General features: G+C 39.9%; 1 protein-coding gene across 2 annotated transcripts; it reads right to left on the reverse strand.

Moving 5' to 3' along the window:
• Positions 1-1,426: 1,426 nt before the first annotated feature.
• LOC109426927 (protein DEK) lies at positions 1,427-15,420 on the reverse strand. Of its 2 annotated transcripts, none has more exons than XM_019702490.4 (9): positions 15,271-15,420; positions 12,744-12,924; positions 5,230-6,024; positions 4,938-5,014; positions 4,714-4,866; positions 3,283-3,526; positions 3,020-3,207; positions 2,784-2,936; positions 1,427-2,702 (listed from the first exon to the last, which is right to left on the reverse strand). In XM_019702490.4, exons 1-9 carry the CDS (start codon positions 15,310-15,312, stop codon positions 2,688-2,690), a joined length of 1,848 nt encoding a protein of 615 aa, XP_019558035.3. In that variant the 5' UTR covers positions 15,313-15,420; the 3' UTR covers positions 1,427-2,687. The 2 variants fall into 2 exon arrangements, with proteins under 2 accessions (XP_019558035.3, XP_019558034.3); XM_019702489.4 differs by having other exon boundaries at positions 4,938-5,032.
• Between the last annotated feature and the right edge of the window lie 394 nt (positions 15,421-15,814).

The raw sequence follows: 15,814 nt of genomic DNA on the forward strand, positions 1-15,814 counted from the left end.
CTCGTCGGTAAAGCCAAAAGTAGGAAAATCGCTATTATTGAGTTGCCTCAATAGCGTATCAGTTACAAGATTCCACAAAAGCGGTGACAAGACTCCCTTTTGGGGGCATCCACAAACACTCAATTTCCTAATCGCTGCTAGACGCAATGTCAAGGAGAGATACCGGTTTTTGAGAATTCAATTGGAAATCTTTGGAGATATAGGTACCATAACTCCCTGCGGCTTCCGGTGTCTATGGTAGAAGAATGTTGAAAAATCAGTATCGCTAAGTCATCAAGCAAATGAAAACAAAGGGTATGTTCCGTTCAGCACGGAATTCCTCCAACCCTGCGGGAATAACCCTTTGTGGTACCACCGCAACGTTATTTTGGCACTCCCGGAACGACCGCACTCTCATGTCCGAACCAGTAAACCGATTAAAACTTACGACTCGCTGCAATTCAACTGCATTGCCATGAAAAACGTAAACAAACTGCACCGATGAACCGGAACGCTGTCATTTTGACAACTGGGACAGTAAGCACCGATAGCGACAAAGATGGTGAGCACCGATTTAGAATCATCTAGCAACACGATAACTGGAATTTACCCGAAATTTCTAGAAGTACCCAAAGTGGGTATAAAAGGAGCATTGTAACCGACCCGGAGTTTTAGTTTGAATTAACCGCGAATATAATCGGATCAAAAGTGTGAAAGTGAAATAAAGAAAGTGTTGAGTAAAGTAATAGTGACTTTTCTGAAGTACTTGTATTGTCCATCCGGTTGGAATCAAGACCGACATTCAATCAAAAATTGCAATTTTCTTGGTCCACAAGTGTCGCAACTGTTTCGCATCTAGTGCGCAGTGTTGCTGACAACAACGGGAAGGATGCGCACTACTTTTGACATGATAAAAAAAACGTCGCGAGTTGGGTCGCGTCGCGACTTGATTGTGCGAAGTCCGGTTTGGTGGCGGCCCGACAATAGTGTTCCTAGTGTCAAGCCCTAGTACGAATTCCTAAGTGTCTGCTTTCTATTCCGAAAGATACAGTCCACTGTAAGAAAGGGAGTCGTCTACCAAGTTACGAGCCATTCTTCCTATCCAACGATTTCCCTTCTCCGATTCCACCAGCCAGTGTGGAACAGGGTACTTACTGCCATTTGTGGCTAAGAGCGATTTTCCCATACACATTTTGGGTGAAAAATACCCAAAAATGACTATTTCTCAGAAATTTGTTCTAGAAATCACAAAAAAAATGTTCTTGACCCCCCGAATAGAACATTTTCTTCTTAGCACGAAATCAAAGAGGAGGCTCTATCTGAATCTCAGCATGGTCTTGGGGTCTTGCTGAATATTCGTGCATAGCTATATAGGGCCGGGAAAGGTCATCGTCATATGGAGTGATTCAAGGTCTAGAAATTGTGATAGCGAAATAAGAAGCATCCGTTCTATAGAGTAAGGGTCCACCTAGTTATTGTTTATTTGTATCTGAATATTGTTTTGTTTTCATACCATCATCGTCTGTATTTATAATAATTATTTTAAACACTGCAATTTATATAGCGCGCTTTTTCATCATTACATTACTCTCGAATATAAAAAAATGAACTAAACTCTCTGTCAAGTAGCATTAACACGACTTAGCTTGTGTCTCATCTGTTTTTTGTTTTTTTTTTCTACGTGTCGTTTCTAGAATTTTTGCAATAAAATTTTGTTTTCATTATTGCGCTCCTATCGCTAATAATTATTTTGAGTTCTATTTTATCGAAATGATCTCCTCTTGTGGATTTTAATAGGTTAAAGATAGATTCCTGTCCTATTAAATAATATAAGGTAGTGTGTCGAACTTTAATGCCAAAAAATATATGATTTTTTCGAGTACACCGAACATTCTACATGTAATACGAGAGGAAAAAAAACTTTAAACTTGAAGAAATAAAACTTCATTCAATTCAATCGTCTAGTGGCGAGAAACAAGAGTTTTAATTTTCAAAATAAAGTCAATAAACTGTTATTAAAAAATAATAGAAGTGATCATGCCAAACAGAGATGGCATGCTCCTCAGTGTGAGTGCAAGTGTGCACGGTTTTAATATGAAAATGAGCTGCACTGTGCACATTTTAAGTGCGGAATGCCATCCCTGATGCCAAATATCAAGAAACCAAAAAATAGTTTTTGTACTCCTGGGGACAGAGACGAGCTGTCGTCGTGCGCATCATCAAATGACAGTTTGTTGTTGTTGTTGTAAGTGACATCAAGCTGATTTTGTGAATGCTAACGGTTTCGATTTCCGGTCTGTGGATGAATGTGTCTGTGTGCAATAAATCGATCTCTGACTCTTAAATACTAGCCTTCTGCACTGAAGTGAGGGGATGCTTACTCTTACTGGATTGCCGACATATGGGACCACCCTTACACGGTTGTGATTTGACTACACTTGACAAAATAATTCCTTCTTGCGGCAGAAACGGACATTCTGTGATTGGCTTTCATTCCTTCGTTACATGCTTCCCTACAAACCTCGCTCTCTCTGTTTGTGTGCTTGCTTCCATTTATAGATCATCCCGTTGAACGTCCCACACGTGCAAGAATCACGTGATGTAGGACTTTATCGCTTAAATTCTTGTTATATAGTTGCAGTTGTTGTTGTTGTTGATTTAAAACGTGCATAAACTCGAAAACACAAATTTTACTTTTGACGGAGTCCTTACGTTGATATAAGCTGGGAAACAAAAAGGGAATGGGTGAGCGTGGAATACTTAACATATATTCACGAAGCGATCAATTACACACGATTACTTACAGATTTGACGGTAGCCTTAATGAAATCTTTCTTATGGGACAGATCGTGCTCGGGATACTTGGCGTACACCTTCTTGCAGACCGTTTTCATGGTGATTTCCTCCAGGTTGGCTTCCTCGAGGATTTCCTTTAGGAATTCCTTAATATCGTCCTCCTGCGGAAACAAAAAATAACCCACAATATGGTTATAATGGTTAGTGTTCAGTTCTCTCAACTAATCTTCACTTGGAAACTTACGCTCGGGGGTCCTCCCTCCTTCTCCTTCTCTTTTTCTTTCTTACTCTCCTTTTCTTCCTTGCCCTTCTTTAGAGGTTTCTCGTCCTCGGACTCCTCCAGCTCAGGTTCTTCTTCTTCCTCCTCCTCCTCGGAGCTTTCATCACGTTTCGATTTTTTCGCTGGGGCATCTCGCTTCGGTCGACCTCGTCCTGTAATTGATAAGTTGTTCACGTTTCGTTGAGAACAAATCCGGAATCGTAGGCTTATCGGCATTCCATACTCACCTTTAGTAGGGGTGGCATTCTTTGCTTTACTCTTCTCTACCACTTTGCCGCCCTTGGCTGGCGTTTTCTTCTGCGGCTTCTCGCTATCCTCGCTCTCTACTTCGGATTCCTCCTCGTCTTCCTCTTCTTCGCTTTCGGTTTCTGCCTTCCGCTTGCGGCCTCGACCTCTGCCAGCAGGCTTGGCGGCCGCTGGACGACCCCGGCCCCGACCCGTTGGTTTAGCCTTCTTTTTCTTGGGCTCGTCCTGTAATTTTTTTGTGGGGTTCAGTGGCGACATAGTACTGTTTTGCTGGGATGATGAGGAGACAGCTAGTTTGTCGACTGTTAAACGGCAGGACGAGCAAATACGAAAACTGGCGTTCAATGGTGATGCTCCAACAAAACCAATTAATTTCAACTTTTTGATAGTGTTTATTGAAAGATGTCACAGCTCTTTCGAACACTTCTGCCCAATAAACGGTTTGCAACATTTTATGAATTGCACTCGGTTATCCATAATTGTTGTTAAATTTACTTAAATCACTGTTCACCTGTTTCCGAATTTTCAGTGTGTTATTGACTGGAGTAAAGCTCTACTGTATATGTGGTAAGCGTAAATCTTCTGTGTTTTGTAGGCAAAGTCGTAGGTACCAAAATTGATTTGTGCACCTACACTGAAACGAATTTTCACATTGTTTCCATTTAGTTTTCACATGGATTATATTCAAGTACGATTCCATCAAATTATATTTTGAAAATTTTGAAAAAAGTTTTGCAAAGTTATGTGATTTTTCAACAAAAGATTTAACAACAATTTTCATTACCACATTGATTTCAAGTGAAATTTCCAATGAAATTTTTATTCAAAAAACTTATCCAAAATCCGTATTGTGTAATAATTTTAAACTTGTAATGCTTAGTAAAAGAAATTCGGTTTAGATACTGTTCCTTGTAATTCCACTAAGAATTCACATTCTTATGATTATGAATCATTTATCTGCAGACTCAAACTTTATGTGCAACATTTTTTTTAAATCAGAATCTCCGCTCATACAATGCAACCCGGTATTTGTAGAAATTTTTATCCCACCTGGTGAGCTGTTTCTAAAGTAAACCGTCCACTAAGTAAAATGTATTTATCTTGTGGACAACTTCTTTGAAGATCGCCGTGTCATTAATTGGCTCGGTAGCTTAGTTGGTAAAGCACTTGTCTAACTTGTCGTGAGTTCAAATCTCACCTGAGCTGTGGATTTTTTTTTTCAATTTAACCAATAATTTACCCATCTGTACATATGTTATTTAACCACACGGTTTGGTATTACCGAAAGTTAGCACTTTAAGTGAGCCGTTTTTTAAGACGATTTGCTTAAATATTGTGTAAAGCTCAAGATAATAAACATTCAGAAGTACTAACTGTCCTGATGTTTTGCGGATATACAGAACAGTACTCACATCGCTGAAGTCATCCTCGCTGGCACTCTCGGATTCCTCCTCCTCGCTGGATTGACGACGTCGGCTCCGCGCTGAGACTCGGCTTCCACGTGCGGGGGCGCGACCAGACCGCCGCTTGCCGGCATCGGAATCAGAACCCGCCGATGGGTTGTACTGTAAACAAACAGGCATTTATTACCATCAAACTTCCACAGGACAACCGCGGGGATACGGATACTACTCACGTCAGATCCGCTGTCGGAATCGTTGCGACGGCGACGTGCCTTGACAGCCTTGGCTTCCTCCTCGGAACTGGAGTAATCTACATATAAGGAATTGTCTACAACAATTATCGAATAAGAGCAATTTTAGCAATTCCGGTCAATTTTGGAAACGAGAATGTTAGTGCAGGCAGGTAAGGGATAGCGAAAGAATCCAATAGCGAGAAGTTGAGAGAGGTAGAGGGGTCACTCAATGAACCTTGATTGAACCAACTTCGAGTGACCACCCCAGAAAAACCAAAACCAAAACACATACCTTGATAGCCCCGACCGGCCGTAGATCGCTTAGGTCTACCGCCTGACGATTTGGACGTCTCGCGACCCCTTCCAGATGCGGGAGCTGCTCGCTTGGAAGGTTTCTTTGTTTCCTCTTCACTCGCGTCGTCCTCTTCCTCCTCGGCCATCTCTTCATCTTCGGCTTCCTCCTGAGGCAGCTCTTCATCGCCATCGGGCTTCATCAAAAACATGAGAATCCTTTCGGCAAGCTCCTCCTTTGATCCGTTGGTTTCCAGTGTGAGAACTTCCGCTGTTTGAGCAAGCTTCTTCTCGTCGTACTTCTCCACCGCTTCTAATCGTTTCTTGTAATCCTCGGAATCAACTTCGAAGTTGAAGCCATCGAACTTTTTCAAGTTTCTCTTCATGTGAGGAGCCTTGCCTTCCTTCTCGTAGACGATCATGTGCAACGGTTGCAGAACATCCATTTTCGTCTTCACAATGTTGGCGTCGATCAGAGCGATCGCACCCAGAGGTTTTCCAGTGGTTGAAGCTGGCTTCTTCTCGCCATTTTTAGCCGGAGCTTTGGGTTCCGCTTTCGGCTTCTCCTTGGCGGCCTTTTTGGCCTTCGGTTTCTCTTCTGCCTCTTCTTCCTCCTCGGCTTCTTCCTCATCTTCCTCCTCTTCTTCCCCTTCTTCTTCTACATCTTCTTCCTCTTCTTCCCCATTATCTTCACCGTCGGCTTCATCCTTGGCTTTCTTTGCCTTATCGGTAGACTTCTTGGATTTCACGTCGTCGGAGGACTTTTTCGACTTGGGCTTTTCTTCTTTTTCTTCATCTGAGAAGCAAGAAAAAAACATGCAAATGTTGAGCACATCATTGTTTATACTAATCGACTATTTTTTTAAAGATGACTACCTAAAGGCTAAATAGAGCTGAAACCATTAAACTAGGATTTGGATAGGACATAACATAAACCTCCTGAGGCAGTTTACCAGAAACGATGTAGTTAAATTGGACTGTTCATAAAACTCGTAGACCAAATGCTGGCAAATTGAAAAGTTGATCGATTGATTAGGGGCTGTCCATTTATTACGTAGGGGATTTTTTACGATTTTTCCATTCCAAGACCAATTATGAGACCAATATTGATGAATCAGATAACAATAGGTCGGCTCCAGAGGTACGTTCTCCTCCATTTGGAAAATTCGTGCCACTATTGATGAATACATAGAATCTATGTCATAGATAAATAGATTCTGAATTACAATGTGATTCCCCCCCATTCTGGTGAGACTAGCTTTATAAAGCCAATCACGTTCTTAATGGATGAGACCCATTTGTCAGTAGCGAAGGGCTTGGAACCAACGAAGGGTTCTGCGGTAGCAGTAGCAGAGAATGTGTCACAGAAGCGACAATGAGCCATTTTACGAAGTGGCAATAATGTTGATGATGATATTGCTTTTCACGGGTTAGGACGCTACCTCCTGTCAAAATTTCATTCATAAAATCGGCTCGTAAAATGGACTATTTGAGGTTTGGATTGCTCCGATATAGACGAGTGCATCGATGAACTGAATTCAGTAACAAATTTTGAAAACGACGTATAATCAATGGTGTAGCATTGATTATACGTCGTTTTCAAATTTTGTTACTGAATTCATCGCTGCCCGAGAATTTTGACACTAGAGCGGGGCCATTCCCGTTCCATTCTGATTGGAAATCGCTCACTTCTGATTGGAAGCGGCCCCTAGTGTCAAAATTCTCGGACCGCGATGAATTCAGTTCATCGATGCACTTGTCTATTTTGAGGATGTTGAAATCGATAATGACAATTCTGGACAATAAGAAAACTATTTTCAACAAAAAATGAAATTGGGTTTTGAAATTTAAAAAAAAATCGATTTTTTTTTTACAAAAGAGCACTTTTTTCTGAGCCACTAGAAGTTGCGACTTTCAATTTATTTTGCAGTTTTGAGAAATTTTTTTAAACATAAACTACATAGAAGCTACAACAGAAGTTTGACAGAAGCTTTAAAGGAAACAAGATTCAGAGAAATAAAAAAGCACCTTTGCTTTAACGTTGAACAATTCGTCATTGAAATCATCGTCATCATCAAACATTTGAAAGCAGTTTTTTCGTTCAAAACAAAAGTTTTTGTCATGAAAATGTATTCACTGTATTCCTTACGACGAATGGAATGTAGTGAATATATTTTCATGGCAAAAGTTTTTGTTTTGAACGAAAAAACTGCTTTTCATTTTCCGAAAAATGATGAGTTGAAAGTAAATTACAACTATGTTTGCTGGAACGCGACTTATTTCAGACAAAATTAGCGAAAATCGCGAGCGCCGTTCGAGCGCTCAGTCCAGTGTTCTCGGAGCCAGGGCTATTTTTATATTGTGTTATGTTTACCGTCTACCTCCGTTGGTTCAACGACATCTCATGCAAACCAGCGGGGTTCATTTTTTAATTTGAACATCTAGTTACCCTGTGGGCATCGAAAAACACACTGATGGTAACCCTTTTTGCTGTTTTGTTTTGATTCTGCGTTCCGTTTCACCCCGTTCCATGAGCAGAATGACGTTTGAACCATTTTTAGTTTGAACGTTGTGCAGATTAGAGGGGGTCAAATTAAAAAGTGTTCAGATTAGATGATATCAAACCAACGGGGGTAGACGGTACTGATTTTAAAGTTAAATTTCGTTTATTTTTGACAGACAACTGCTTTTTAACTGGACTTTGTTCCAGTTATTGATCGCCCAATCAAAAAGCAGTTCAGTTATCGAGCTAATGCTGTTTCTGCAATAGTGTACGTTGCTATATCTGCAACACTCATCGAGTCAGAGGTCGTCCCATCACGATTCAGGGTCAGTCCATTCCACTGAAATAAACTCCCAAAACCCTTGGCGTTTTAATCTATAAAAGGCCATTCAAACCAGGGATGGTAACCATCTGTTTCGCCACCGTCCAACGACGAAAAATTAAAAAAGTTCGTCAGCAAATAAAACTCCGTCACTTGCATCATCATCAGCGACCGACAAATAAACCACGACTAGGATGAACCGAAATAAAACTGCCGTGAATTGCATATCTGTCCCATTTGCATAGGAAATCCAGCAAAGATGGGACTGATATGCGATTCACGGCAGTATACCTAGTTTTCGTCATTCTCTTTTGTCTCATGCAACGACGAAAATCGAACATGTTTTCGTCACATGGCATCCGATTTCAGACAAAAGGCGAATCAGTCAAGCTTTTATTGACGATTTAGCCTCAGTCTCGGAGCTGTTGAATTAGCTCTGATGGTATGGTTATTTTGCTACCAATCTGAAGGTTCTTGGTTCGATTCCGAATGAAGGCGTGTTTCATTTTTGCATTTTTTTTCTGATCAGCTATTCCCATGAGGCTGATTATACGTTCGCCTGCCCTGTTCGGTGCAAGCCACTCAACGAAAATGCCAATGAAGAGAAACGGCAAAACTTTTTCTTCGCGACCAGCAAACTTACTGACGGTGTTTGAAGAAAAATATTCAAGAGCTACTGACTCAGTTACGCAAACTTTTTGTTACCCGTTGTCGTCAGTGATTGCAGTGATTATGCTTCAGCTCCGATGACTATGAACAACCCTGATTCAAACTATTAGCTGCTGTTAAGGCCAGTTGTACTCGACTAACCTGGTGTGTACAATCTCACGCCCCCACCGCACCAAAAATCGTGTGTTCGTTTCCGAGTAGTCCGCTCTTTAATCATGCTACACCGAGGTGTACTAAAAGGACCCCCTTCAGGTCCTTTCATCAGTGGTCCCAGATGAATAACCCAGCCTACCTACGTAAGATGAAACAGGATACTGGACCATATGGAGCGACCTGAGTTCACTGAGAGAACAGCGGGTTGTATCCCGTTTGCGGACCGACAATATACGCAGCATGGAAAGCTCCCCTTCCACCGAACATGCCTCATATGCAACACCCACAACTCAGCGGAGCACTTTGGGTCTACCGCGTTTGGCATAATGCCATTTGGCCTAAAGTTGCTTGGCATAATGATCATAGGGACTAATTCTGGATGTTGTGCGAAACTGAATATGAGCCATTTTACGAAGTGACAACAATGTTGATGATGATATTGGTTTTTACGGGTTATTGGACGCTACCTTCTGTCAAAATTCATTCATAAAATCGGCTCGTAAAATGGACTATTGTGAACCTGAATAATTTGCGCTCATTTTACTGCCTAAGATCCCATATTTGACCTTTATTAAGTTTTCCATGGTCAATAATTGGTCTATGCACCTACATGCATTTTTAGCATCGATGCAAAATAATGCGTGAAGTGTCTATGATGTGTATTTTAATATAACAGATATTGACGCGAAAAATTATACATAAACATGATCAATACTACTTCAGTTATTGTTATGCCAAGCGACTATTACGCCAAATGACCATTATAAATACCTAGGTGGTGCGAATAGAAACGGTTTTATTTTTCAAGCTAGCTAACACACACCTACACTCTCTCGACACACAGCTTATAAACACGCACGAGCGTTCAATTTTCTTGCAACCACCTCTCTCAGAGCGATTGTCAAACACGCCGTCGCGATGCTCTTCGGAAATGGTAAACATGATCAATCCACCATCATTCCGATTTTGTTCTCGTTTTCAAAGTTTATTATTTTCCATTCGCTATGGAAATTTTGATGGATAGTTCAAGCATAATTTTACAAATCGACGTATCTAACTTTTTGACTGATCTGAGTAAATTCATGGTCAATGTTGACGACCATTTCACTAAAATAGTTTTTTTTTATAAAAAGACTTTTCATAAGTTTTTTCGTGCTTAACATCACCAGGGATATAGCACGCACTAGGTAAGAAACAAAACCTACTCATTCCATATCATTTTCACTATGAATTTTGACAAAAATACACATACACCAGGTTGGATAGAGATACGTTATGCCAGATACGTCGCTTTTGTATGGTGCCAGTTTGGTGTAGGGTATATGTACCATTCCTTGGCCTAATTTGCAAGCCACCTTGACAATTTTGACCATAACTCATGAATTAATAGCACTAGTGTTGCGGCACAGTCTGGCAACTCTGCACCGTTGTCTGAGTGCGGCTCTGTAGGAGCTACTCACACCAACTGCTGTGATGATAAGGTTTAACCTACGACTGCCATAGCAAGGGAGAATGATAGGATAAAAACAAAGATTGGTCAACAATGATGATATAGCGTGAATCGTGTATAAGCAATATATTATCAAATTACTGAAGTTATAAGGGTATATTTACTCAAAAATTAGCAATCTAAGATTATAATTTAGAGAAATCGTTAACATACTTGAATTCGTTACCAATGTTAACCGTAAGCTTGCAGAATTTCTCTCAATTTACTATGTTCATTAATTTAACCTCAAATAATTCCCAAACAGATATATCGATTGAATTAAAAGTGATCATCCAATAGCTATTTTCTATATTTAAGACACTAGTTGAATGTAAGTCTAAGTAACAGTCCTAATTCAATGGTAATTACAACCACATTATTATCTATGGTTACAGTGACCAACATAATCTGAGAAGCCATCGATCGAACTTTATCTACGTCACCAAGTCTACACTAAATTGTAAGTCCAATATTCTAAATCTACACTGAGGATACTGTTCGTATGTTTTTCATAGTTAACATCTTATGAATCTGTTATTTTAATTGTTTTCATCATTTCATAGTTCTCGTATGCTTTTTATACATTGAAAAGCGAAATCCATAAGACTAGTCGTATGAAAAATCTCATAAGAAGCATCGTATTAAAATCATAAGATGTGCTATGAAACACCATTGCTTAAAACAACAAAACCTTTTATTGGCTTCTAACCACTTCAACTTCCGAAGCGTCGATGGGCGAATGAGTAAAGCACGCGCTCGCTAACCTTGACGTTCCCGGTTCGATTCCATGTTGCGATTTTTTTTTAATTTGTGCAAAATATTTCACAAAAATATGTATGATAGTGATAAGACAAAGTTTCAGTTTTTATACGTTATCGGAATGATTTTCATACGTGAGTGTTATGAAATTTATACAGTAACAGTATGACAATAATAGTTGGCGCTTTGATACCAGAATCATAGTTCGTAATCATGATTTTCGCAAGAAATTCTTGTGGCAAAAAATCATAGTTGATTCGTATGATTTTCGGAGTTGCAGTATCCTCAGTGTATGCTTATCTAAACCGAAATATATTCCAGCTTGAGCTGTATCGAAGCTGAACGAAAGTGTAGCATCTTGTTGTTTAACAACTAGAAATGATATGTTGACCCTATTACACACTCTAGGCAATGCATGTTTCACCAATTGAAAGTAAACTAACGTAAATATTCAAGAATTTACTTAATTACGTTAAAAAGATTCGATGCGATGGTATGCAACGTTGGTCTATGGTACAAAAATTGGCCTATTAGTGGATACAACGTTGGCCTATTGCTTGCCATGCACTAGAACCACTAATTATCTCATTTTTTCAATATTTCTGCTGAAGTATTATCTATGTTAGTTCACCCTTCTTACTTTTAAATTACATTTTCACAAAACTATAAATAAATCACTTTAACTAAAGTTTTTCTTGATTTAGTAACGAAAATAACGCAACCCTATTATTGTGTTATATTTTTACAGTCTCTGCACACAAAATCTTTCTTCCTGTTCGTTCTTTCTGGTTCTTACGCAAGAAATGTTGTTGACGTCTTTTTATCGGTGTTTTGACGTCACTTTACTGATGGGCCAAGATTTGGGTACATAGTGAAAAAAATGTCCTCAATATTCGGCCCACATTCAATTTGTAAAATAGTTATTATTCATTGAAAACAAATACACAAGTTCAAAATAGCGTCTTTGATCGTCGCACCAAATGTTCAGTTATTGAAAAGTCAATTCGAAATTTTCCAGAATCATGCCATTTATGGTCAGATGTATAGACTACCCACTAAGCCGCAGAATCATGGCGTCTACAAAAGCTAAACAAAGTGACATTTTCATTCATTTTTAATGCTCCAAAGAGCTGAAATTTATACGAAATGTTACAGTTGTTTGGCGCATAGCTTTTCTGATATCCAGTTATGCGTGTTTGTTTGAGTTTTCGGTATACGTTAAGATAGGCCGAACGAGGGGACTATGCCAACGAAGGAGAAATCTTACGCGCCATACAAAAATATTTGGGTTCTCATACAAAAAATCTTACATGGGGGGGAGGGGGTGTCAAAAAATCGTAAAATTTCCCTTACGTAATAAATGGACAGCCCCATAGATATAATTTCCCTTGGGTAGTGCCACGACTTGTACAAGCACTCTACTTAGAAACAGAACTGCACATGTCGTTATTATTATTTCAAGTATGAATAATAGTCATCGTGGGAGATAACCATGAAATATTTTAAAATTTGTATTTTTTTAACTGTTGCTGTTCGCCTGGTTCTACCGCATTGAATAATTTATACCACTTCAATGTAGGTACTACCTGTTTCATCATTATGTACCCTGTTTCACCTTACCTTTCTCATCTTCACCAGAAGCGGCATCCTCCTTATCGTCACTGGCTTCACCGTTATCCTCTTCTTTCGATACCTCGGCGGCCTTCTTCTTGCTATCGGCGGTTGCCTCTACCTTGGAGGAATCTTCTTCCTCGGCTTCGGCGGTGGGGCTAGTAGCTTTCTCTTCTTCGCGATCTTCGGCCTGTGTGTATCAATAAATAAACAACTAGATTTAGTGAGGGTGTGCGTTGGTTGTATTGTATCGTTCGTTCGTTTGCCGTATGTGATTAGGATTGGTAAGTGATTAGGTCTCGTCCGAGCGAACGCGTGCATCATGTGCGAAATGGCGTTTATTTGTGCATCCCTAACACGAAACATGGGCAGCATTAGGAGGAGTATGTTCTCCTATTAACCCTCGAACGATCGCGCTGTTGTATTTTGTACAACACGATGAAAAAATATCGCTTTTTGTACTCAGCATTGGCGCGGTGCTGACGGTGGCGAGCAACGGCGCGAGTTTCGAAAGGTTAATCTTCTGGGATGCACGCGGGTGTGCAAGATTGTGTGACTTTCGATGCGATATTGGAAATATTTCCTGGTTGTATAATTCAGCTTGCTTGGGAAGGATTGGGGGCCAACTCTGAGTTTAACAGCTTTCAAAAACCCCCCACGACGAAGAGAGCAAAACTGTCGAAAATACACAATCCCCTATATCTTCAATGATTACACTGCTCGACGAAATTACAAAATTTGGTGTTATGGAATGAGAAAAAAGAACAGGGGTTTGCGACCCTAGATGCACAGACAAACAGACGTCACACTCACTTCCCATCGTTTACCTTTTAAATAGATAATTCTAATATTTTGTAGATCGCAAATCGCTTACTCATGGTGCTCGCATCGTTTTCGCTCGTGTTTGACGTTTGCTTACTACTGCCATCTACTCAGTGGGTTTGCGAAACACAGCGTAATTATGCGTTCGTGACGATGATTTTTATCGCATTTTGTGATACGTCTGCTTGTCTGTGTTAGAAGTGTCATAGTGAAAGATTTTTTGAAAAATATTGGACCGGTCCTTCACAGTTTAAGGGGGAGTCTTGTCAATACTTTTCTCGAATCACGTAGCAGATAATCTACGCTTTCCTACTTATGGTTATGACAAAGATTACCTGTCGCCATATCAAGCATAACTTTTCAATCCGACGTAACTCTAGAATGTAAACAAATCCGGGTTAACTGCTGTATGCATGATTCATAAAGCAAATTGAAGAATCCACATCACTGTTTGATAATTTATTGCTTAATTTGTTTAACTAAGCATATTTTTCGAAACGACGTATCTAACTATTTTGATGTTTACAACTTTACTGATAGATACACCGTTTTGATATATGAGAAAACCAAACGACGTATCTAGCCAAAATCAAAAGTAAGAGATACACCAAACTGGCACCATACAAAAGCGACGTATCTGGCATGACGTATCTCTAACCAACCCGGTGTATGTGTATTTTTGTCAAAATTCATTGTGAAAATGATATGGAATAAGTAGGTTTTGTTTCTTACCTAGTGCGTGCTATATCCCTGGTGATGTTAGGCACGAAAAAACTTATGAAAAGTCTTTTTATAAAAAACTATTTTAGTGAAATGGTCGTCAACATTGACCATGAGTTTACTCAGATCAGTGAAAAAGTTAGATACGTCGATTTGAAAAATTATGCTTGATATGGCCTCTCAGTAAATCTGAGTCAAGTATCTATTGTTCATGTCAAGGAGAGGAAAAATCGTATAGTGTTTGACTTTCGTGGCTCTTTCATTGTGAAATCAATGTGACTGGACTGGTAAAGTAGTAGAATAACTAGCCATTTTCTATTTCTATTGGTAAAGTACGTTCACGTTGTACTAAAAATAAATGTATATTTTTGCCTTCCTCGTATTTTAACGATGACTCCCTTTTCCTAAGCACGCCCCTGTAGATTAATCAACGTGTGCGAAACATGGAAAACGTGTGGGTAAAAGAATAAAAAATCCACGAAGCAGCCTCACACACATTCACCCCAAAAAATCACTGCATTCACGCCGTATCTTCCTTCATTCGCCGGAACCATCACGGACACGAAAAAACCAACATGAAGCCACTTCCCAGCCGGAACTGGCAATGCACTGTTATTTCCCCCACCAACCAGATTTTCAAGCTTGTACCGGTACAATCCACTGCACTTTCGCAAAAAAAGAAACGGTAAACCGCGGCCCAAAGCAAGAATACACACACGAATCTGTGCGGATTACAAAATCCGGAGAGAACACACATCCACCAAGCCCACAAAATGCACGGCACAGCGCATCGGTAGTGAGGAAAGCGAGCACTAAAAAACAAACACAACGCCATTAGAAAAAAGATGCGTATCCGAACGAGCGGAAAAATGAAAACTGCTGCCGACACGCCATTTCAACGCCGATCGCGCGGAAAACTGTCGGAAAATGTTCACTGGCACTGGCACTATCGATTACAATCAATTTAAGAACGGAAATAGCCGCAAAAACGTACCATTTTGGTAGAATTTTTCTCTTTATCGGCGTTTGCCGACATGTTAGCAAAATATCAAACTTGAAGAATTCGAAATGGTGTTGCCCGATGGCGCGCGGCATAAACATTCGAATGTGCGAAAAGGCGGGATAGTTTGACAGCTACAGAGGCGGGATACACTGAACGAAAACCCCCGCCGTCCAGAGAATGATTCGTCATTCAGTGCGATGCAGATCTGCAGAATCTCAGTATTGAATGATAAGGCAACCGAATGATTAGATCTCGTATGACTGTATGAAAATCATCTCGTTAAAAAATTAGAATTGATACAAATTATAAATGATTTTCTGCTTGAGGTTTGTTGTGATTGATTATCATCTCAAAACCATCTGAAAGCATTTCCCTCTATGCCTCATGCCGAAATTCATTCAATCTGGTGTTCAGCATGCGCTCGTCGTCTAAAATAGTATGGCGGAGTTTGTTTGCCGGAGGGATTGTTCCAAGGATTGTTCCAGAAAAATATAATAATTATACGGATTGCGCATCACGAAAGGTAAGAATGAAT

The sequence above is a fragment of the Aedes albopictus genome, chromosome 3 (genome assembly GCF_035046485.1).
Source record: "Aedes albopictus strain Foshan chromosome 3, AalbF5, whole genome shotgun sequence".
NCBI lineage: Eukaryota > Metazoa > Arthropoda > Insecta > Diptera > Culicidae > Aedes > Aedes albopictus.